This window comes from Dermacentor variabilis, chromosome 11 (assembly GCF_050947875.1).
Source record: "Dermacentor variabilis isolate Ectoservices chromosome 11, ASM5094787v1, whole genome shotgun sequence".
Classification (NCBI taxonomy): Eukaryota; Metazoa; Arthropoda; class Arachnida; order Ixodida; family Ixodidae; genus Dermacentor; species Dermacentor variabilis.
Window position 1 is genome coordinate 98,905,929 of NC_134578.1, and position 25,006 is coordinate 98,930,934.

At 45.2% G+C, this 25,006-nt stretch overlaps 1 protein-coding gene across 3 annotated transcripts in view; it reads left to right on the forward strand.

The window, feature by feature from the left end:
- Positions 1-23,916, forward strand: part of KrT95D (phosphofurin acidic cluster sorting protein KrT95D) — a 69,558-nt gene extending 45,642 nt beyond the window's left edge. For all 3 annotated transcript variants that reach the window (XM_075674613.1, XM_075674614.1, XM_075674611.1), the window contains exons 13-19: positions 2,244-2,286; positions 4,810-4,852; positions 9,778-9,901; positions 11,437-11,557; positions 12,883-12,961; positions 17,177-17,290; positions 23,426-23,916. In XM_075674613.1, coding sequence (XP_075530728.1) covers positions 2,244-2,286; positions 4,810-4,852; positions 9,778-9,901; positions 11,437-11,557; positions 12,883-12,961; positions 17,177-17,290; positions 23,426-23,544 — 643 coding nt within the window. In that variant the 3' untranslated portion in view covers positions 23,545-23,916. The remainder of the gene's footprint in view (positions 1-2,243; positions 2,287-4,809; positions 4,853-9,777; positions 9,902-11,436; positions 11,558-12,882; positions 12,962-17,176; positions 17,291-23,425) is intronic.
- The last annotated feature ends 1,090 nt before the right edge of the window (positions 23,917-25,006 follow it).

Genomic DNA, 25,006 nt, shown 5'->3' on the forward strand with positions numbered 1-25,006 from the left:
TGACAGCATCCTCATGCCCCATTTTTCGCTGCTACGCTTGGCTTACGAAGGGGGGGGGGGGGGGGGGAAGCTTCAATGAAAATTTTAACGGCGATTGCAGCACTGCTACGTGCACAATTGAGAAAATAACTGCAGGAGTTGAATTGCACTGTGGCAGCCTTTGAAACCACCGCAACTCTTCCAGTTCTAAAACCTCTTCAGCTGCCCTTTAAGAGGAACGCTTAGCTCTGGGCCAACTCGGATCCCACCTATTTAAGTATGCACATTTAAAATGCAGAAATCCTTTTATGAGACAATGCCCTAGACCGATTTCAATGAGATTTGTTGCATTAAAGAGAGAAAGCTACATTCTGGTGATGACTATAGGAAGCAGAATTTTCACTTGTGACACGGAATCTTTACGAAAATTGCCAGGAGTTGTTAAGTTTCAGAAACGTAGAAGGACGAAGTTTAGTCATTCGTTATTGTGCGCCTGAGACAGATGCATTCAACGACCGATTTTTCGGAAGCACAATTTTTTGAACGTGCCCGACATTTCAGACGCCATTGAGGCACTGCCACGTACCTCGTAGAGCCAATGTAAATGACATCTGAAATGTCGGTCCCTGAAACCCCTCACCATCCGATTTCTTTGAAGTTTTGCCATGACTGCAGGTCTGAAATGGCATTAACCCTTTGACGGTCAAAGATGTAAATACCTATGCGGTGCTGCAAACAAGTCCCAAATGGTCGATGATGTATACTTACGGCATCCTGTGTAAGTTCGAAAAATGCGTTAATTTTTCAACTCTGTGTTCCCAGTAAGTGTTGCCTTCTTGTGTGGATACAAGGAATTTTTCTTTTGTTTCACTCTGTAGCCATTTTGTTTTCATTTGACAACTTCCTTACACTGGCATTTCAGTGACTGCTCGCACATCTGCGTCTGCTCACGGCGGTTAGTTTTGGTTTCGTCTTGCGGCCTGTTTCCATTGATTGCGCTCGTAAAAACTGATGTCTGTCTGGTTTCTAGTTTCTCAGTGTCACCGCATGGTGTTAGCACGTTTGTTGCTCACAGGGTAGCGATTACATCTGTTCACGGGCAGGCACTAGTAATACATGCAAATGATGCTGCTTTATACGAACGATGCTGCCATGCCTGCATTTCTTTTTTTGAGACTTGAGAAAACTGATTACCGCTCATTGGCGATGGGACGAAAGATTGCTGCGACTTGTTTTCTTTTTGTAACAGGCACACAACCATCAAAAGTTTTCTTGCAAGCATTCACACACACTGTTCGATTATGCTATGGGCCGGGGCCGGTTGTTCTGCTGCAAATTAGCTGAGCGGCAATTCCTCCAATGCCGGCTACTGCCCAAGTGCCCATTTGACAATACAGTGAAACCCACGCATAACAATATTCAAGCGCCATGAAAATTTCGTTGTTATAACCGATAATTGTTATAACTGGGTGACGTGGAAAAAAAAATCAAAATAGGGGGATGGCAGAGCTGTTCTAAGAAAACTGTTGTGATGGGGAAGCTATTGCCCCTCCCGACCACATTCCTCCATCTGAGTGCCGATTGTGTTCACTCATTAAACTGTTTGCCTCTGCTTCCTGCACGCTCCGATCACGTGTAGCAAGCTGCGGTTGTTAAAACCATGGATTGGTGCCGTGGTTTTCATTTAAAGAATTCGCCGTTATGTTGCCAATTCCACCTTCATCGTCCTTGCTGATGGCATTGAAGTGCGGAAAGCATGCCAAGGGTCTTGAGTGTTGCATAGTGCGGGTCTTTAGAACTAAGTTTTGCGCGCGCAACACAGCGGTGTTATGCGGTCAACTATGTGCAGCGTATTGCAGTGAAGCATACAAAGAGTGCACAGGGGTTGCAGTTTTAGCCCTTGAAAGCAGTCAAAGACATTGATTAGTGTTTTTTTTTTTACGTTTTTGCTGTCCTTAGAGAGTAGAAAAATCGGGTATTGACGTTATACCAGTACATGCGGTGTTGTGTCAAATGCCTTTATGCACCGACAGCAGCTTTGCGATTGCTGATAATTTAAAGTTCAGAATTTGTGGTGCATGGCCGGTGCACTGAAAAGTTGTTCATTTTGGAACTCTGGTTATCTGAATTTTTCCATTCTTTTCGGGCTCTCAAGGTAATTGGGGTTTAGTTTATTCACTATGATTTTGTGTAGTTTATTCACTTGTGTTAACCTATCTGGTATTGCATTAGCCAAGTCTAATCGATTCTTGTTCTCCTTTCAGCTCAGAAGAAGAATCCAGCCAGGTGTTTGTGCCCTTCATCAGTGTAAGTGTACGCCTGCTCTGCTTATCTCGCTCTTTATGAAGTTAGAGCGGCCACGACATGGCTGTCCTACTATTCTCAGTTTATCCTTGTAACCGAGAGTACAGGGCCAAATATGGTTATATGCACACACAAAAGAAAACATGAGCTCTCGGCTCACGTTCTAACTCGAAATTTCAATTTGACATCTCTGCCTTAAGGCCCTGCCACTCACAGCAAGCATCGTTTGCCCATGAATTATGGAACGACAGAAATTTTGAGGCTATCACTGTGTCACCTGGTCCAAAGCAGTCCGAAACTACATCAGACATTTTGCTCCATGCTCACAGAGCATGAACTCAGCCCGCAATCTTTTACTCGCACAACAAAAAGTACATGGACCAGAAAAGGCCCGCAGGATTTATCACACGCTGACTGTCAGGACGCCTATCATTAGTTAAAATAATGGGTATCAACTGTATTATCACACATCAAATAAAATGACGGTTAGGCTGTACCAGGGAAGCAGCTGCAGTGGGATCCGTGAAACATCTTGTGTGTGCTTCAGGGGCTGCACAGGCACTAGGGTACAGAAATGATGTAACCAAATACACAAGTTACATTTATTCTTTCATTTCAAAGTCCACATGCTTATGGTACTGCTAGTGGAGGTCTTGTGGTATAATTTTTCAGTCGTGCTCACACCCTATTCGTAGTGGGCTCGCTTGTTTTGCATGTTTTGCAGAGGGTGTTTTAGCACTAGGTTGCTGAAGTGACCCCCCCCCCCCCCCCTCCCACTGGTAGCACCCAAGACTTCCTCCGCGTCCGAGCCCGCTGCGCTTGTAGATCGTTGGGGCTCCTACACTTGCCTCCATCTCCTGCGCTTCCGCTTCCTATGGAGATGGAGACGTTCCGCTGTGGCCTGGGGTGATGGATATCCTTCTGTTTTGCTACCCGGCTCTCTTCATGCCATTTCTCGGCCCTACATCTTCATGAAAGAGGGGCCATAGCCGAGCAAACATAAAATTTCAGCAATAAAGTGCTCACTTGTAGCTCCTATAACTGCTGATGCGCATCCGCTCGAGTTTGATAAAAAATATGCCTACCATGGCAGCTTGTGCTCTCTGAAACGCGACCGCTTCTAGTTGGAAGGACAAATGTACTGCTGAGCTAAGACTCTCTGAACGCCAAGCAAGAGCCTACTTCAGCGCTGATTGCGTCAAGCGTGGCACGAGAACGGCGCCATCAGGTTGGACCACATGCATGACTGAGTAATGGCTTCTTTCCTCTGCATGTTACCGAAGGTGCATGAGTAGTACGATTGTAAAGATATAAGCAATGATGGTATAAAATGTTCTTGTTACCTGCGGTCTTAGCAAGCAACCCCCTCAAACCTATTTTAAAGACGTTTTGGGTCAAAATTTTAAAAAATTGGCCGACGATTACGCTTTTTGGTAATGCAATCTTTGAGCGCAGCTGCTCCCTTATTTCAACAACAGGCAAGCGCATACAGAACACACAGTGCCGAACAGAGGCGGTTCTGCGTTTTGGATTGGGCAGCACACGCCGTGATCCGCCACTATCAAGCTGGTGCTCCGGTGACGTACTATTGCGCCATATTATAGGGGGGCACTGCTGCGGACGGGGGGGGGGGGGGGATTAGCAGTTATTATTTAATTTTTCTTTTGAGGTGGGATGAGGAAACAGGTGGCCAACAGGGGTATTGAGTAGAGGTCACACACTCATTCACTCACAGACAGGCCTCAGTGTGGTTGCACAAGGTTGGACTGGGAAATAGAAGGGGATGAAACGCCATAACTGTCTTTTGAGTCACCGCAGCGGCACTGCACCAGGTAAGGGGAGGCATAGTGCAAAAGTGGAGTTGGGAAAAGGATAACCAGGCACAAGCACTACCAGAGGCGATAAATGCCACTGAAGAATGCGCCCCGCAAACAGGGAAGCGAAAGACGCGATGGAGAAGCAGACAGCCGTGGATCATGCGCGAGGCGGCAAGGAGCGCTCGTTGCCGGCACCGCGGCAGTGCCGTAACACCGGGAGAAGGTATGGCGAAGGCGGAGTGAACGGTAGCGGCAAGAGTCACTGCAACAGCGCTGTGTGGAGGAAAGGGGTGAGAGGGTAAGCGAGAACACGTGATCCAGCTATGGAGGAGGAGCGAAGAGCAAGGCTCACGCCATGCGCAAGAGATGGCGCCAGGAGCGCGTGCAGCTAGAGCAGTGCGCTGGCCCCAGCTACGGAGCCGGTTACAGCAAGGCATGACGGCAATGCGCAACGTGCGATCGGGCCCCAAAGAGCCACGCTCTAAAAACAGTTAATTTCTCTTACGCTTTCCCTGGCTTCGTTGTCTTTCGGCTTCATTTGGTTGCAACTAACGAAAAATTTAGCTATTCAGTTCCCCGTATTACTTTTTCCTCCTCAATCGGTCAATCAGCCAGTTTTTCAAAATTACTTTCTGCGTGGTCTTTTTTTTTTTTTTCATTGTCATGCCCTTGTGCTGACGGCATGATGCTTTGTGGCCTTTGATTGCAGGACGTCAGGATCGGTGTCACCGAAGGAGGAGGGTCATCGTCGGGTGAGTGCATTTGACTTTGAGCCATTTGCAATAGCTTGGTCTTTTTTCGGGATGGCTTTGGGACACCTGTCAGAGTAGACCAGGCATTCCCAAAGTGAGGCCTGTGGGCCAGACCCGGCCCGCATAGGCCATCTGACCGGCCTGAGGCAGGTGGCGGTCCATCTCGTGACGGCCAGCCCGTAAGTGGGCCACTTTTCCTTGCGCAGCCTCTGCCTGAAAGCGAGGCTTCCCCACGAAACGTACTATTGCACTTTGTTCTGGGAGCCAGCTTCACTGCAGTTACAAGATCACGCACAACATCACCTCGTCCAACCCAGCACCAACCAATCAACAGCCTTATGCAATCATCGCGTGGCAAGCATGATGCTCCGATTGGCCAGTCCAGGCGAACATGTTGGTGGACACGTCACAGCTTTCACGACTGCGCTCTGGCGTGCTGTGGCCTACATGGCCTTGGAGAGCTTTTGCGAGATTTATGCCCTTGAAACTACGGCATGTAAATAATTGGAGGTAGTGTAAAGCTTCTTTCTTCTTTCCACAATGTGCTTCAGCGCACAATATGCATCGTAACGTCGCAGAGTAGGACATTAGAAAACACTTTGTCTGAATACACATTGCAGTTGGGCACACTGAAATCTCGCAACTGATGGGGGGAGAACATGTGTGCAGTTAAAAAAGGACTAGTAGGGGCAGGGCCAGTAATAAAAGCTGCTGAAGTTGGTGGATTCTCAAAGTCTAAGTTTTGACACTGCATGATTCACCAACAGGTCCTATGTGGGAAATACGTAGACACACCCTTTGTTCTGAAACCAGTTTTTTCAGTTGTTATTGTTATCAGGTCGCATAAACTTAATTGTAGCCAGTTGAGCGAATTTTTGAGGGCGGCAGAATCAAGCCTCTTGGACCTGATGTTCAACGGCTAATCTGCGTAAGAGTTTCTTCTCGTTTCTTTACCTTTATGAATGAAATAAAGAGTTGCTTGCACAGAAAGGTCACCCTGAGCCACTGCTGTTCATTTACTATTGATTGGAAAGTGACCTTTTGTTTCATTTTCACAGACTGCATGAATAAGCTTAATGTGAATCTTCATGGAGAGTTGCACCGCATTCATGACCTGTACGTGAACACACAAGGCTTCAGGAAAAAATTGCAGCTGCAAACCAGTTGCAAAATTGAAATTGGGAGCATTTCCACTTCATTTCTCATCGAATCAAACGCAGATGCATATATTTATAGCAGGAATGTTTGTTTTGGTATTATTGGGCACCATGCTTGTACTGACTTAAAAAGAGCTACCTATCAGTTCTTACATATCTGATCTTACTTGTCTTAAGATCAGATAGTAAGACCGATCAGTAAGACCTATCATTGAGATCACTTTCAAGACCACTAATTTTGATTAAAAAACATTGCACCGATATCTTTCTACATCTTTGGAGCTATATTACAAACAAGCTTTCAAGAATGAATGTCTGCTGTATGACTAATTTTCCAAGAATGCTATTATAACTGGTTGCCAAAAAAAGAGATAAGAAGTTGTGGAAAAAGAAAAGCAACCTGCTGAAGGACTTGTGTGCCATAGACACATGTAATAGGGCCCGTTTCAAGGAAAACATCGGTGGCTGTAATTAAGAGATAAAACTGCTGCATGACTAGACTGACAAAAACATGAAATGACAAGTTACAAGCGAGAATCACAGGGTATCATGCCTGCTTCTGCCGCAATACTGAAAACAAAGCTCGATTTTGTTACTTCGTTGCCTTGTAAGCATTTGTCGTTTGACTTGTGATATTTCGCAATACTTAGTTTAGCTGACAGAGATCTGTAACTGGGTTTTAACAGTTGGCATTTGTGAAATATTTGGTTAGCTTCTAGATTCAGAAACATTTGAATAGGCAATTTTGAATACGAATGCGAGTAATTAATGTGCAATGTTCGATTTGTATTCAAAACTTGGACTATTGTCCTACCCCAATTTTTATGCATTATTTTGGCGTGCAAAATTTGCACACGCAGCACCTGAGGAGGTGAGAGACGCCCCAACCTTACGCAAATTTTAATTAATTTTGGCGTGGGTTATACATGCAAAAATAGGGTAGATGAGTTGCTGTGATGACTCAATTGTGAGGGACGGACACCACTTCAGGAGCAAATGCTGGTTCCTAGTATCATTGAAAATTGCACTGGATTTTCACATGAACATAAAAGCAGTTTTTACGGCAAAAGCTTCTTTAGGCAGCTAAGTTTGTCTTATAGACACACATTGCACCCATGCGCACGTCCAAAGGGTGTGTCTGGACGTACTGAGCCCTCCCCCCCCCCCCCCCCCGCCCTTAAAATTTATTGCTATAGCACCAGCGTATGGCACTTGACAAACTTGTGAGGTTATTCTTCACAGCTGTTACTGTTCTTTTGCCCTGGAGCGACAACAAAGGTTTAATAACCAGTATATACGAGAAAACGTGCCAGCACGTAAAAGTTTATCAGCATCATCAATCACCATCTCGAAGTCAGACCCTCCCCCTCTAAAAATAAACATGGATCTTCACTTGACATCACCTAATCGATAATAAAGCAACACAGTCGATTTCCATTAATTTTACACTGGCTGGACCAACGAAGTTGATCAAATTATCAAGTGGATCGAATTAGACAAGATGCATAAAAGATGGCAACACACCACCAATTTGTTTCACAGTATTTGCCAGATTCTAGCACGCCTCCGAGTCAAATTCGTGCCCATATTGTGTGGGTTCAAAGTAATAAACGAATGTAGAAATTGCATTAAAGCTCCTAAACGAAGCAGAAATTTAGCGCGCACCCAATTTCTCAGCAAGGAAATTATGTGTTGCACAATGAAGGCCGATTCCCCCAAGTTGGCTTCACTGCACTGGTTTTTAAAGTCAGCTACGCCACACTACATTCTTGTCATGTGTAAAGCCTACGAACCCCGCGAAAGCGGTTTTGTTTTCGTATCCGACTGCACCGTGCAGGCAATTTCCGGCCACATTTTCTTGAAACGAAAAAAAAAAGACGCGCATTAGAATCGGGTAAATATTGTTATAAGACATTGTGAGCTACGGCTACTCCATAAAAATCTTCCCAGGCCACCATAGGGCTCGTCTGTGTGTGTGATTACCAGCCAAGTTCTAATTATCCGGCGAAGTCCAATCTTGGGTTTGAAAAGGGAAAATTCGGGCCCATAGAAATAAATGTGCGAGTGCTGGCTGGGACTCTCTGTCATGATCGAACGAACTGAAAAATTAAATTAACCAGAGTCAAATTAATGGAAGAGTCTACTGTGCAGCAAAGCTGCTGATACAATGTGTATCATCATACAGCAGGGTTTCATTAATTTGACATTTTTGGCAAAATTGATCTCAACTGAAGGTCCCCGCCCACTTCCTGTTCATTTCTATGGGCCAAAACACTCATTATTTTGATCCTGAAATCGGCCCCCACCCAATGATTCGAACTTCGCTGGTTGGCACAAGCGTGCCTGACACTGGTGGTAACCTCACTGGTGACCCTAATGTCTGCAGTTTCTGTCCTGACTTTGCTTGGGGATGGTGAATGTATTGAACACACATCATCTTCTGCCAAAAATTGCTATTTTAAACCGGAAGATTTTCAAACAAGAACAATGTCTCTGCTCATTCTTGGACAAACGAAATTTCCCACACGTAACCTGTAAGAAACGGGAAATCTAGTTTGTTCTAAAAAATATAATTTCAAGGACATGGGATAAACAAGAGCCAACTCCAACGTACACGTTGCTATCAGACAATAGAGCATTCATAAGAGACAGTATGCACGAGAACCATTGTTGATGAAACGTCACATGCATCTTGTGATGCCAACTATGTACCGTGTTTACTTGTGTAATGATCGCACTCGCGTATTGATAGCACTCCTGAATTTTGTCGTCAAAACTTGATTTCTTTTCTTTCCCGTGTAATGATCACACGCCGAACTTGCTGCAGCGATATGTTGTGTGCCGAGTCTAGCTAATGATGATCGCATTTACCATCTGTTCAATGCTGTTGAATGCTATGCGAGCGACTCTTCAAGACATACCAAGCGGTCTGCATGCACTAAACATTCTTAAGCAGATGCCCCATTTTATTCCTTTCATCAGTTGCCACACTTCCATGAAATAAAAAAAGCAACAACCAAACTTGCCTTGGCTTTATTATTTGTAGGCTTTATAATGGTTGCGTACAACAAAAAAGGCTCCTTTCAATTCTTCTCATCTGCACTCGTGGGCCCGCAACAAATCGCGAGCGGCAATGATAGTAGCCACGAAGTGTACCCTTTTCATACGCTGACACTTGTAACACAGCTAAGATATTCGCCCACCCTTAGCAGAACTGTGTTGTATTAGGATAGTAGTGAAGAGAAAAATGCCGCAGTTTCCGCAGCATGCCCGCCATATGTTTCTATGTCACTGGCAGCTAAGCGCACCCATCTCTGTTTTTGTCCCCTCAAAGTGAACATGGCTACGTTATTGCCGTAAACTTGATGATATTAATGATATTATTCATTACTGATACGGAAGAGACTGTTTCAATGTGCGTAATGTACTCACAAAAATAAAAAGAATCGCGTTCAGCACGTTCGGCTTGCTCCACCGGCCGCCATTTTTGTTTCGGTGTCTCGCACTGTTACGGTGGCAGCTGCTGGTTCGTTGACCTGTTGTCATCTCGCAGCAAATGTCGGAAAAAAAATGTTTCTTTTCATGGGAAATTTAACCCGCATAATGATCGCACTCCTGAATTTGTGGCAATTTTTTTTACAACAAAGTGCGATCATAGGCGAGTAGGCGCGGTACAGTAGTTCAGATGACAAAAAAAAAAAAGTATCTAGCAATGCTGTATTTATGTTCAAACTTGGCCACGTTTGATGACGTGCTTTTCATTTGCAGTGGATGTGGAGGAATGCCTGGGCAGTTCTCCCCCAGCTGCCGAGAGCACAACACCGCCGTCATCACCCAGTATAGGGGGAACTGGCGTGGCCACTGCAGCTCAAATGGCCAGCTCTGCATCAGGGTCAGTCAGCCTGTCATTATTAGTTTGTCCCTGTTCGTTGCCTTAGAGAATTCGTGAATGTATGCAAAAGTGCTTATCCGAAAGTAAGCTTAAAATATGCATGGCGTGGCCTGGCGAGGTCGTGGGCTCGTTTTAATATTGCATCAGGGGCATTCCGATGGAGGGGAGTGCGCAAAGTGCTCCTGCATCAAGCATTCGTCAAAGGTATTCAAGGACCCTCAACCACACCATCTGTTGCATTCGAGGAATACTGACACATCTTTAGAAAGTCTTAAGCTGAGACCACACGTACGCTTGCGGATGCACGCAAGCTCACGTCTACGCGCCTAGCACCTGCCGTGTCTCACGAGGAATGGTGGTTTGCATCCACAAATACGCGCGACACCACGCGCTCACTGGCCTCACTCACAGCGGCCTTGGCAGACGTCGCTTCCTACTTTGTTATCGACAGTGTTTCAAAATGCTTCGATATCTATAGGTGTAATTGTGATGTATTTGTAGCTGTTAGGTCAGCGCAAAAAGGAAAGAAGAAGCACTTTCTTGCATGATATAAATCTGCTTCTCTGAGAGTTGAATGTTCAGCACCATAGCTGCGTAGCCAGGCACGCCGACGCATGGCAGCCCAAGCGCGCGATAACAGAGGAGCTGTTCCTCGGGATCACGCCACGTTTCGACGCATATGAGCCATGCCACACCGTTTGCGCATACGTGGGCATACGGATGCGAGCTTGCGCGCATCCGCACGCCTGGGCTTTAATATCCCAGGAACGTCGATGGTTTTTTGGGATATGGACAGTGATGGTTGACCGTTACAAGATTTTAATTTTTACAGCGAAAGCTGGATATGGACTAACCTTCCATAGCTTTTTCGGAATTCGGCAACAAAAACAGACTTAGCGATTTCGAACAAACCCATACGAGTGCAGCGCAGCGGCGCAGACATAAGAATGAGGAACAGACTAGAACGCTCGCCGTGAACAATAGCGTTATGTCAAGGTTATCGCAGTATATAAGCAGGAGAGGTAGTGGCGCTCAAAACAGCTGCAGTATCGATGGGGCGAACACGTATAGTTTGTACACCCGAAGAACAACATGTGTGCGAGGAGTGCTGGATGGAACAGCAATGAGAATGTAAACGGCGCCAGCACTACATGACCACCAATGAAGAACATTTCCACGATGGTAAATGAAAATGACAATCATTAGCCCGAGCAACCATTCCACTCTGTGAAGATGGAATGGCAGCAAAAGTACTTTGCTTATCATTGGAGAGCTTTGACTGTCAACAGCTTGCGCTGCCATTCCATCTTCAGAATGGAATGGTTGTAATTTTTTTTTGCAAATATAGAATGCCTGAACTATTGCCCTTTTCAACTTATAATTATGTCAGTGAATGATGATGGCTACTTTTTTTTTCAAAGGTGAACAAACAGCAACTTCAGTGACATTTAATTTCCTTGATCAGCCAATAACGCAACCCCCAGTCTTCTGACCTTGTGTAGTGAATAAAGAACGGCTATGTGCTGTATGTGCAGGGGTGGCACATGGAGTCCATGTGAGGCCATGGAACTCCAGCTGGACTACTGGACCCTGCAGCGAAAAGGAGGCGCCGAACCCTGTCGTTTCTCCCTCAAGGGCGCCTTCCGGTCACTGCAGGTGAAGAACCTGCTAACAAAAAATTTATACGGAGAATGTTCTCTTTCAAGTGCAGCATGTTGGAGCCTACTTTAGCTGACACTGTGATGGCTAGTGAGAGTGCTTCACTAGTTCTGCGTAAGTTTACTTAGCTATGACCATGGTGACTAGTTAGAGCACTTGGCTGGTACTGTGCGAGTTTACTTTAGTGGTACTTCATAAGTTAAGTTGAGCATAGAAAAATACCTGGAATACATGAATGAAATTGGCGAGCTTGGTTCTGTATGTATTTGCCCATCACGTGGCAATGCAGTTTTGTAATAATTGAGGGATGTAAATTTGATGAAAACTGTTAGCACTGGTATCTGTTAACGATCTCTTTCTGTGCCTTGTTGCATGACTTGTTGCTGTAATTGTCTCGTTGCTGTGTCGATTCTATGCGCAGCTCAAGAACTTTAAGTGCAAGGTTCGATAGAGGATTACACATAGATTTCGCCTTAAAACTCTGCTTTGCTGAGGCATAAAGTGTACAACGGTGTTGCCTTACCTAAAGACAAATTTATCTCTGCCATGAAGACGTGCCTGGAGACACCATTCACATTACAGTGAAGCCTCAGTTGAACTAGAAACGTGTGAATAAATGCGATTGGAGAGTAAAAACAGGTAGACAAGTTGACATTTGACGGAAGTGGAGTTGTGCAGGTTATGTGTTTCGTAAGGCAGTTAGCAGACTGTTTTTTAGAAGATGGAATGAGAGGCCAACAGAAAAGAAAGGTAGTCGGGGACAGTAAAGAATTAGGTAGTGTGCCGATTAGGAAATTTGCTGGCATAGCCACGAGGGTAATTTGAGACTGCTGGAGACGCGTTCGTCCTGTAGTTAAACATAAAATAGAAGATGATGATGATGAAATGCTTAATGGTGCGATAAAGTTGCATCATACTTTGACAGAGAGTAATAGCGAAAGGAATGGCGATTGAAACATAACAAAAAAAATGGTTGCAAGGATTGTGCTGGGTTACTTTTGTCGACAGTTTGTGTATTCATGCATGGTTGTTTGCGCTTGCTTTCTTTTCTCTAAAGAGTGTCATTAGAGGTGCTCTGTTTTATATCAGTGTAGCTTGTGTGCAAAAATGCAGCACATTTCTACAGCTTCCACAAAATGGTTCAGTAGAAAGCAAAGATATTTTCAGGGTTCAAGGATTGCCTTGAGAGGTCAGGAAGGAGCATTCAGTTTCTAGTGCCCACTTGCCTTAGCTGTTGTCTCGGTTCTCTTGTTGGTCAGCTTTGAGTGTTGTGATGTAGCATGTGCCATCCGAGGCCATCATGTGGATCCCTCTAAATGCAGGTGTGGCGGTTGGCAGTCTCCGAGATGCTTGGCCCTTGCCTCAGTTTGAGCTATGTCACAAGAGAGAAGAAGCAAAAGAGTGAGTCCTCGCTTCTTCCTTTTTGTCCATGTGGCCGGCCGGAAAGTTCTTGCACCTTTCAAAAGGTGTACTTTGGTCACATGAAAACAATTGCTGTTATTGTTGTGCTCACTTTGTTAACGACGCACGCCTACATCAAGTTGTAATGTGCATAACAGCACAGATCAAGTGTGCTATACCTACTTTCAGTGCACACTGTACAGTCCTGAGCAAACTAAAGTTTGACAAGAAAGTTCAAATAAGATAAACAAGATTTGAATATTCTGTTTGATGTAGAAGATGCATTTGGTGTGCACGATTATAACTTACATATGCAATGTACCATCCTTTGTAGCCGCAAACAAATTGGACCCTTATGTGAAACCCTAAAGAGACACTAAAGGCAAATACTAAGTTGACGTGGACTGTTTAAATGCCATTCAAGAAACTTTCCATGGATGTTGTAACATAAAACTATTCCAAACTTTTCTATTCCAATTCTGCAATCAGCCCTCCATGATTCGTCAAAAACTTTTCTGGACCACCCCCACTTCACCTGTCTGTCACGCGACGTCACGAAAACCGGGATAGCTCCCTATGTCGTATGACATGTACACACTGATTATGCATGATTTGACTGAACAAAAAGAAAGTGATTTCTGCTTCGACGCCTTTTTGCCATTAGCCCTCAGCTATGGTCAAACGTTTTCGGGCTGCACCCACTTCACCTGCTTTTCACGAAACGTCACAAAACTGCAAAAACTCGTCAAACCGCAAAAGTGTCAAAGTGACGTTTATGCATTAAAAGATGCATTAATGTGCCAAACAAAACTGAATTTTCTTCTGAATAGCTGCAGGGTGCCCCATTCTGAAAGGAATAAAAAATGGCTGCCGCCAATCGCTCAGGCACTGGCTACTCGCACATGCTGGAAGCATGGGTTTATTTGCGTTTAACAAAACTTCTTGGGTGGGCATTCAATGTTTTTGAGCTCTTTCGGCACCTTTACAACCTCGTTCTGCCAACTGTTCTTTGCTGAGTATTTGTTTTAGCGTCATTCTTCAACAATGTGGCCGCGATTTTCAACCAGCCAACGTAAGCTAAGTAGGGGAAAGCGGACGAATCGCAGACACCAGCACCACCCTCTTCATCAGGTTATCGATTTCCAGTGCAGCAGCTTGGCCCTATCGAATCCCTCTCCGCTTGAGCATGCTCCTCACCTCTTGTCAGCCAATTATATAAGACAAGCCGCTCAGCATAGGCAATGTTATTCATTTTTCAAGCCAACAAAAGTGACCTCCTATGAACGAGGAGAGCGTTTGATTGGTCTGTTCACACAACCCTGCGGGTGACCGCCTGATGCTTGCGTTGGCGGTTACGCAAATTTGACGTCAGGAATTGGAACAGAAACATACTGAAATAGTTTAACGTTATAGGGCCCCAACACTTGTTTCGTGCCAGGAAAAGAGAAAACTGCTTCGGAAGGGTTTGAGTACATTTATCACAATTCAAATCTCCTGCCACCCAACCGGGGAGTGGTGATAGTTGCGCCATTACTACTCTTTGCTAATGTTGGTGAATAAAATGGTGTCCAAGAGATGTGGTATGACTTTTTTTGCACAAAACGCAAATGTGTGGCCATGGAGAGACCAAGCCATGACAGAGCGATGGATTCGCCGCTGCAGTTGCTTTTGGTCAAGTGACGTGGACCGTTCGGGCATCCTGCAACATCACATGGAAATAGAATTCTCTGCTATGTGCAGTTTGTACGAGTTTCGCGAGCCATCAAAATTAGTGCAGCACTATGTGATAACGCAACTACTGAAACGCAAAAGCGCAGGCGGCGTAGAGTCGAGCGAAAAGGAAACCTTTTTCTAAAAGTTCTTTTTTCTAAATAGGAAGTAGAATAGGACAAGTAGCATTTTCTTTCATCTTATAATGCAATACAATGATGTTATTATAACGAGTGGTTGTGTACTGGTGACAGAATTTAAATGAGGAATACCTCCGTCGTCGGGCAAGTATGCGAATGTCCTGGCGGATTCTTTAATCATGACCAGCATTTTCCTCAATTTCCGGCTTACTAAGACTCTGTTCGTGATTATATTGACACCTGTTCGTGATTAGCTTGACTTAATACAGTCGACTATAATTACAGTGGACGCTGATAAGCCGACAAAGAACATCTGTTTTATGACGCCTCACTTCCAGAACTTTCGTCGCAAAGTCTAACAACTTTATTTGCAAAGAGTGGGTGACGAACATCCAAAATAAAATAACAAGCAAGAAAAGTTGCAATTTCGCCCAAAAGGCAAAACATCGATTGCGATAGCAAATTAAGCAAGATAAGCGCGGCAGCAGCAGCGAGCGAATTCACCTTCATGCCGTCTCTCGCTTCAGTGCGAACGAAGTCGAAAGCACAGCACATACGAAGCCTACTGGCACTGGGCACACTTCGTCCACATTGCAGATCGCTTTCAAGATACGGCGCCCGCGCAGCCGCACCTTTAACAGCAGCTGCTGCAGAAACGTGACGAGACAGCTGCGTTCGATGCAAACGAAATCAAGATTCTTTTTCTTTTTTATTGCTTCTTGTAGCGTGCCCGCCTTTGGAGCCCGCCGTCTTCTTCTTTCTCGTCTTGTCCGCATGAGTTTCAACAGCAGCCACTGGACTAGAGCACCCTCATTCCCTCTCATCCCCATACCTTGCGTGCGAAAGACGAAGCTCTTTTGCCCCGTTTTCCTCTCCCCCTTCCTCGCGCGCGAGATGTTGAGCCGCGATCGTCAACTGACCCTTGCAAGTCAGTGGCCAGCCCATGTCGACACAGCAAAAGTCCATTATGTACCCCCAATTTTGACAAAAATTGCCGCTAATTTTGTCTGCTGTAGCCGATAGTCTATTGTAGCACGGCCCGTTAGAAGCAAACTTTGTTGCATTAATAATAGGCAGACCAAACTAAAGTTGAAATATGGTCCGTTATATCCGAAAGTCTGTTGTACGTAGGCCCATTGTAATGAGCGCAGACTGTATTTGCATTTAGTGTCCCTTCAACAAAGGTCTGACATTTTTTTATGCTTGAGCCATGCTTGGGCCTGAATTGTCCTGTTTCAATTTTATTCGCACAAAATTGTATGCGTTATGACAAGATGCACTGTACACTTCCTGTGAGACTTGCTTGTGGTCACAAGCAATCGCCCCACGGCTGCCAATTGCTGTTGCACGTTAGTCTCCTGAGTGGCACTCCCCATAGATAGCATTGCAGCAGGTTTAAATATTGAAAAGTCGAATGTCACATTGAGCATGCAGAAATTCACAGCAGACCCTCTTCTGTCACTGGCCTTGTGGGAAGCAAGCAGACCATTACTAAAGAGTGGCACCTAATATCCTCATGAACAGGAATTCTTACTGTTGACTCCATCGCCTAAAGCTGCTCCGCAGTGGCCATCATAGGCTTTTCAGTGTTCCTACTCACGATGGCCTCCACCTGGTGGAGAAACTAAACAGTCTGAATGACGTCTTGCCACTGGCAGCACTCATAAATCTTTTGTCACAGATGTTGATTGGCCATAAGCTGTTGTCTCACTCAGCAAATGTCGGAATATGTTATATTGGAGAACGTGGTGATCTTCAAGTTGCTGCGTCCAGCACGTAAGGCAATGCAAGCCACTGTGTCAGAATGAATGTTTGCTCTATCGGAAGAAATGCTCTTTATTGATGAGTGAAGTTGTGTGGTCAGCGAAGACGAATAAAAGCGTTAATGTCAATGACAATTCGAAACGACATCTTCAAGTACCTCGTGCGTCTAGTATGTGTATGTACAGTGCATAGGGATCCAAACATGAAAATCAGCACGCATTACGGTACTTTTAGTGCCACCAGGGAGCACTGGGTGATCGCTGGGAGACCAAGCTCAGTCACTGTGTGTAACAAAGGCTATTCGCTTTCTTCGTACACCACCATGCATTAGCTCCCTGTCTCTAGTGCCCACCAGCAGCGCCAAAAGCCTCGGCAGGCATGTGTTATATGCATCACATTTGAATGGCTCGGCACTGTACATTCGTGACTGTGCGATCTCCTCTCTCCATCTACTCTTTCTCCATTCTTCGTGAATCTTCTTGTCTTCCCGTTTTCTTTAGGTGAGCCACTGTGGCCATTTTGGACACAATTTCCAGCCTGTGTCTGGGTTCGTTCTTCATCTTCCTGTCTCTTTAGTAATGATAACACTGATTGTGTGCAGTCATGCGCCTGGGCAAGAAGAAGGAAGGCGAGCGGGAAGCGAGACGCTGCCAGCAAGTCGAAGGCGTGCAGCGACTCATCTGTTCGTGCCGCAACCTGCAACCGCCGCTCAGAGGTGAGAGGGGATGGATGGACGCTTGACATAGGCTCATTCGCATGAGCCACACAGTCGTGTTGAACATGAGCTGCGACGTGGTGCCAGAAAATGAAAAAATTGCAGACACATTGTTCAACTTGACGCTATTTCATGCACGCCTACTCTCCCAGATTTGTTTTATAAACTTCATATCGGGGCGTGTGCTATGGTTTTGCGAAATGTGTTGTGTCAAATCTTACGAGAACTTCTGTTCCTGAAAAAGTTTGGCCCACCGGTCTCTGATCAAACCAGTACAAGTCTTCTGGCAGCGCAAGGACACCAGAGGGGCACTTGCTTGTCGCTAGTTTATTCAGAGCAGTTCCTGTAGCAGGCAGAATCGGCAACACCAGTGTCTCTGGAAAAGTCGCTATGATTTAAAGACAATGTGTTGTTTGTCAGTCTTTGCTGTCTCAAGTTTGCCGCCGCTTGTATGCTACACATAAATTATTGCTAATAAAGTTCATATGTCCCCCCACAAGAATTGTGTGCTCAGGAAAGACTAATGGTATATCGGCTGGCTGTTTGAAGGCTCTGCTTAGGAGCAGTCAGGTCTGTATCCGCTCTCCGTCCAAGCCAGAGGCATAGCGCCTTTGCCGAACATGCCTGGAGTGACTGAAACGGATCAATATGCAAATTCCACAATTACGCGACTGCAGTGCAGACTTGAAAAGTATGGCAACTTCCACTTTGCGACTGGGCATGCAGAAGGGGCTGCTGTCACGTGATGAAAGCTTGGCAAGATCTCGGAGCCTCTGTGACGGAATTGTCGAAACAGCTTGTTGGAGTGTCTGTGAGCTCTCTCATTCAGGTCCAATTGCACAGACGGAACCAGCCTTCATTTCAACCAGCTGAATGAGGAGCCGGAGATCACGGCGCACTAGAGTGCTCAATAACAATCAGCTGAACATTAGAAATTGTGTGATATCTCCCCCCACCCCTTTGTCAGCTTCGTGTCTGCAGGATTTAAAAAAAAAAGTTCAATTTACAGTTTAGCAGGTATAGTATTTAGCAATTTTCCTTATGTTGGTGCCACCATGCATTCTTAGAGCCTCTTTGACTATGGGTGCCATGTTGCTGTTCACTGTCTCCTTTTGTTGCCACCCTGTGGAAGCCTGAGGTCAAATGCCTTCCACCAGTGCTGCCACTTTTTGTCAGACTGAGGCTTTTATTCAAAATGTTTTATTTAGCATTACATCCTCTTTACAAAGAAAAATTGAATGTTGGACAAGAAGACGCTACTACAACAGTAGCTTGGCGGGGTTCCTGCCAAGGACAGTGAACTAAGCACAGCTTTTTAGCTTAACATCTGTCATAAACAAGTGGTTGTATACATTTGTAGAGTTGAAAACTAAATGTGAGAGCACATGTGCATATTGCTAATGTCAATAAATAAAATTGCACGCACCTGAGTCGCACGTCACAAATAGCTTGTATAGTGTAAAAAAAAAACGCTGAAATGGTATTTGAACTTGAACTTAATGAGTGAAGTAGTTATTAACGTACTAATTGGTTCTTTTTAACTATCTGCAGCTGGCACTTCACTCCAGCATATCAGGAATGGAACATTGGGCTTTGTGTTAAAAATCGAAACGTCGCAAGTGGAGTGTACTTGGCGAAGAGTGCACTCCGGTCGGAGTGGGTTCTTGGAACGCACTTTGCTGGCCGAGTGCGTAGCCTCGCCGCCAGCGGTTTGAATGTTACAAAATGTAATGCATAAAAAAAGGGGCACATAAGTTCATTTTATTTCTTGAACAGCTTTTAACAAAATAATTAGAACAGAGCTCGCTTATATTCTGTTTTAGCAGGATCAAATGCAGTCTCGTCGCACGCCACCATGTTGTTCTGGATTGGCTAGACATTCGTCTTGGCCGGCATTCACTTGCAACACTCTTATAATAAAAATATTTTTGTTTTTTGTTGAGAAAATTTACATTATGGCTGTTTTTATTTATAGTGCAACGTAAAACAATAACTTTTGAGAAATTTTTTTCTTTTTAAGTTACTTCTTCAAAAAATTCGCTCTTAGGCTGTCAGCAATTCTTTTTTTTTTACTGCGAGTGTGCTTTGTGTTCCTGTTTAGCACTGCGTAGCCTAAAGTGTCACTCAAGGTCCCCTTGCACTTCCCTGTAAATGCACTTCCCCATAAGTGCACTTCCCCATAAGTGCACTTCCCCGTAAGTGCACTGAACTTGCCCACTTGAGAGGTGTATAGGACACAAAAATCAGACTGGTGACACTGCTGAGGTCTCCACAACGCCTCGCCATGACGTCATATATTTTGACTGTCTTTCCCTGTCTAGTTAATTGTGTATAGGTAAATAAGAAATATTTAACATTGTTGTAGAACCAAGGGCTCAATCTACAGCGTGTCTATCAACCGGGAAAACTGGGAATTCTCTGGGATTTCTGCCTCAGGGAATTTCTGCCTCTATCAGGGAAAGTTAGCGGTAATTTTGTTGAAAGGGTCGAAAGTCACGGTAATGCTGGCTCGAGTAATAGATAGGAATCGTAATAAATCATCTTGTCGCCCTGTCGTCGGCTGGAGGAGTTTCCAGTGTACAGTCAACGACTGACTTTCCGGATGCCCGATATTTTGGACGGCTTCGCGGCACCACCACGTACCCCATATAGTCAATGTATCGGAACGTATGAAATTTCGGACGCAAGAACCTTTTGCCTTGCGATTTTCCGGACTTTTTGCCGTGACCGCAGGTCCGAAACGGCATTAATCAAAGCCAACACCACTGTCGTATTGATTACCTCGCCGCCTCTAACCGGCGCTCTCGCACGCAGTTCCGCTAACAGCCGTAGCCAGTACTGCGGCAACGCTAGACCTAGCTGCTTCGACGTTAGCTATTAAGCTTCTTGCCGTTGGGTGCCGTGTTTTTTTCATTGAAAGAATTCGCTGCTGTCAGCAATGGCACCGACTGCGCCTTTGTGGTCATCGCAATTGGCTCGAAGTTAGGAAAGCACGGTGGGTTGGATAACGCCGGTTCCTAAAAGTCAGCTTCGGCTCATTACAGCAATGTTACGTGGTGAAGCATACGCAAAAGTATTACGGTGAAGCATTACAAACGTCGGAAGGGGTATTGTCGTGGGTCACAATATGTATTCCTTAATTATACACGCGCGCATCCGGGATCTCCAGTTACAGTATGAGCACCGATATGCTTAATACGTGTACCGACAGGCCTTCAGAGTGTTTTCGAATGTGCCTGTGGCGGTATCAGCCCTTAAGGGCAGTAAATGACATGCATTTATTTTTTCCAACTGGCCAATTTTTCGGACGTTTTCGCGGCCCCTAGGGAGTACGAAAAATCGGACGTGGACTGTGCAACTGACCAAGAAGATGCTTCAAATGGTTCGTGGGGCGAACGAGTGTCAGAAGGAGGGCAAGAACAGAAAGAACCTACGCATTGAGGAATGAACAGGAAAGGAAGTGTGCCACCGCCGTTTCGAAGGAGCTTGAGCTAAATAAAAAAGTGTTGGCTGATGCCTGGATGCAGGTGTCCATCATCCAAACCAACAAACTCTTTAAAGCAGTGAAACGCAACACTGAGACGTCGTGTGCGGGCTGAGGTTGACTTACAAGCTCTTGAGAAAGAATCTCAATTGTGACAAAGTTCAGGCCTCATACCACTGAGCTTTCTATCAGTTGATAGAAATAGCTCATATTAGAAAATATTTGCTTCTGTATGTATCTCCTTTTTATTCGTATTTAGGATGTCCTACTCGATTTGCAATTTTTTTTAACACATTTTATTTGCTGTGCATATTACTAACCCCTCCTTTCTATTTTTTTTTTGTTGAATAACATAAACACTACTCCTTAGTACTTAAACTTGATTAAGTCGCCTTTTTTTATTTGTTTCATATGCTTACTAGAGAGTGACAGCATTGGGGGACATGGTTTCAGCCCGTCTTTACATAAAACGTTGTTCTGCGTCACTCAGGGAATTTCGCAAAGGCACTCAGGGAAAACCTGGAAAACTCAGGGAATTTGGAAATGTTAACTTGGTAGACACCCTGATCTAGGAAAAATAAAGACATTTTTCCTCACTAGAACAAGCCAAAATAGAGAAAGCACATTCGAAGCACAATTTAATGAACATGAATATAACGAATTATTTTATTATTTATGGCGAAGCAAATTTTTTCTTTGCCACTGCTTGCCGAAAGACATCTTGGGAATGAAATGCAACAAATGTGGCAGCCACAAGCAAAGCTTCCATCACGTCAATTGGTACGAAACCGCAACTTTAGGTGCCAATTCTAATAAAACAGTGCTGGTTAGGCCTAGCGGCCTAAGCAGTGTGGCAGGCAGAGTGGCTGGTGATAAGCCGTTACTGGAAGCTTGCCATCAATATGTTTGTACTCGTAGACTTTTCCCCAATCGAGCATGAAATAAGACGCACCGGCTAGACTGACGGCCATAGTAGTTGAGTGCGGATCCACATGCGATGCCCTGCCTGTCTGAAAAGTCTGCCGGCAGCAAAACTCAGCAGTGTCAACTTGAAATGACATACTTACACGCATGCGTGTTTTGGCCTAGTGTCTTGCCTGGTTGGACTGCAGTCAGCTAGCCAACATGCTGTTTTTGCTTGGTAACAGCAGTCACACGGTTTCATATTCGCAGTGATGCCAAGCATGTGCATGTACATTTATTTTTGCTCAATTCATATCAAGACGACAATATGCCGACGGGCCATCAATATCTGCAGGAGACCTTTGCTAATCCCCCGCTTGAATTTCGTTTGCATAGATGTGATCATGAGGTTCTTCGTGCCAATATCTGCATACACGCGTGAACGTATATAGATATAACGAAGGTATTTTGTGCCCGACGCGACTTCGTTACAATGAGGTTCAAATGTACTTTGAGATGCATGACTTAGCTTGATGTACTGGCACTGCAGTTCTGGCATGAAGTTTATGAGGAACGTTTTTCTGCAGAATGAATGAAAATACTTTGAAATAATGTTGCCAGTGCGAACTCGTTTAGTGGCTCTAGTATCCTCAATCAAGTTCTGCTGGTAACATGGTAAGCGGAACCTTGTAACAGGCGAGTCATATCCTACTCAAAAATACCTTCATTCTGTGCCCGATATTCGCTATAAGCAAATACGGTAAAACCTCGTTGATACGTTTCGTGAAAAAAAAAAATGCGAGGGAAGATGTACTAACTGGAAAAACATACAATATGAAGTAAGTAAAAAATTAGGCTCAACTGTAGTTTACATCTACGTAGCATCAAGCGTTGCGGCACACGACGCCGACGCGTGTTGAGCAGGTGGGGCTCTGGAAGCATGAGACGTGTCTTGTTGTTTTCCTGCCGTGCAGTGTTTTAGAATGGTGATGGGAAAACAAAACGAAATAGAGCTAGTGGGTGCCGCCGAACGCCGCTGGAGCAAAACGTGATGCTCGCATCACGTCACCTGCAGCAGGGAATGGCAGTGCATTTGGGTTATTGCGTACTAAAAGCGCGCAGTATGCTTCCAACAGCACTATGCCCCACACACTGCAATACAAAAGGTGAAGGTGCTTATCGCCATAAGGTTGGCGGCGATAGCTGTGGATGCGGCGTGTGAGGACCTGGGAGGAGATTTGCTGGTACCGGAATAAGAAACTGAGTGCACGCCGTAGTTTTCACGTGAGATGGGTGGACGAGTACTGTGGTGAAGCTGCCGCTGCAGGTGGCTACTGCTCTCGATTGCGCGCTTCTGACACGTTTTCTTGTTCACACGGCATCTAGCGGCCGCGAAAACGTGTCATACGATAGCACTTTGTCAATGTATTGAATGTTGGTGGCGAAATCGTTTTTTCTCGTTTTATTTTTTTGCAGGAACATACGAACCAGTAAAAAATAAACTTAACTCAATTGGGAAATTTTTTTGTTCTCAATCGAAAACATTGGCACTGGGAAATTGTATGTAACAGGATCGTATCGTTGAGGTTTGTTACACATTAGTATCGCTGAGCCATGTAGGTTTACTTTATTATGTCCGATGATTATTTACATCCGTGTTCAATATAGAGGTTTGCTGCGAGTGTTGTGGCAATGTTTGAAGCACGCACATTGATTTGTGTGCTCTGGCTTTCCTGCGTTTTCTGCAGTGTCCATCGACGGTGTAGAGTGGACAGGCGTCAAGTTCTTCCAGCTGAGCGCCCAGTGGCAGACACACATCAAATACTTTCCCATCGGCCTCTATGTCGCCCCCGAGCCGGCCCACTGACCAACCCACGCCCCTCACTCTTCCCTGCATCCACCTGATCCTGGCCCCTATTTATTGACTAGCCTATTTATTGCCTGCTCCTCAGCGCCTGTTAGTGTTGATTGTTTCCCCACCCACGTGATTCTCTTCTTCTTATATGCCGGTCTGCTGTTGTGTGTTTTGTACAGTGCTCTGGAAGCGTACGATACGTCATCCCATGACCCCCGTGAGCAGCCGTCCAGTGTGCGATGCTGCGAGCGGCGTAGTTCAGTGTGCGCAGCGCCAACTATGGAATCGAACCCTATGTGTTTGCGCGAGGCTCGATCTGCGCAAAGGTGCTGCCCACGTGCAGCTACGCACAATAGTGATTGAATAAAATGATTGTGTACATTATACAGAGTTTTGCTTCGTTTTCTTGTGCCCTCAAGGTGAGTGACATCCTTAATGCTCTTGCATCTAGCAGCTTCCTTGAGACTAGCAGGAAAGAGCGATGGTAGTGGGCTTGCATTAAATCATGCTTTTGGCACAGCGGCTAGAATAATTTTGTTGCAAATAGACGACTGGAAATTTACCAAAGAGTGCCTATGCCACATGGGGCCTTGTTGGCAGTGGTACCGCCCAGCCTAGATGTGTTTGCAAGCATTGCCCACGTGAGAGCTACGAGTCTCACTCGCGCTAGTTTGTGCATGTCCATTTTGAGTGGTAAACTTTGCAGAGGCGCTGAGCAGTAAGTAGTGCTCTTAAATGGGCTAGCTGGTTGCGGGATTCTTCATTCATCTTACTGGCACGGTAGAAATAGGACAAAGAGGAGGCGCACACGCCACAAACGGATGAAGGTGCCCTGAACATTGTTCAACTCCCTTTGCGGGTGTATGAACTTTGCGCACCTTCTTTTTCCATCCGGCGGATATTGGCCCTCAACACTGGGCCGAATATTTCTAATTCTGCAATAGTGGAGTTATGTGGTCGTGACAGCCAGCCATAGTTGTCCAGTAGCTACAGCATTGTGCTGCTAAGCTTGAGGTCGCGGGTTCACTCCTGGCCATTGCGTATAGGGGAGACAACATCCCAAGTCAAGTGTTCCGAGAAGCATCAGCTAGAACTCATTTCTTTCGCAGGAACAATGTCTGCGTCTCGATTTTATACTTCCGAGATACATTTAAACCTCGATGTAACGAAATTCTTGATATAATACAGTATTTAACTTTTTATAACCTCTTTTCCATAGAAAATGTTTAGAACCTCAATATAACGAAGTGTGTGTGTGCGATTTCAATAGAATGGAATTTCACTGCAGCCGCACAGGAATGCCACAATAAATTGAAACTTACGCGGACGCAGATGATCAAATGATTTGATTGGAAGCCGCTGCTTGCAAACGTACCTCGAATCACGTGCCGTGTGACAAGACCGACCGCCGAAGTGGAGCCGAATCATGTTCTGTATAAAGTCGAAGTGCGATAAGATCCTATCGTGCTCCGAG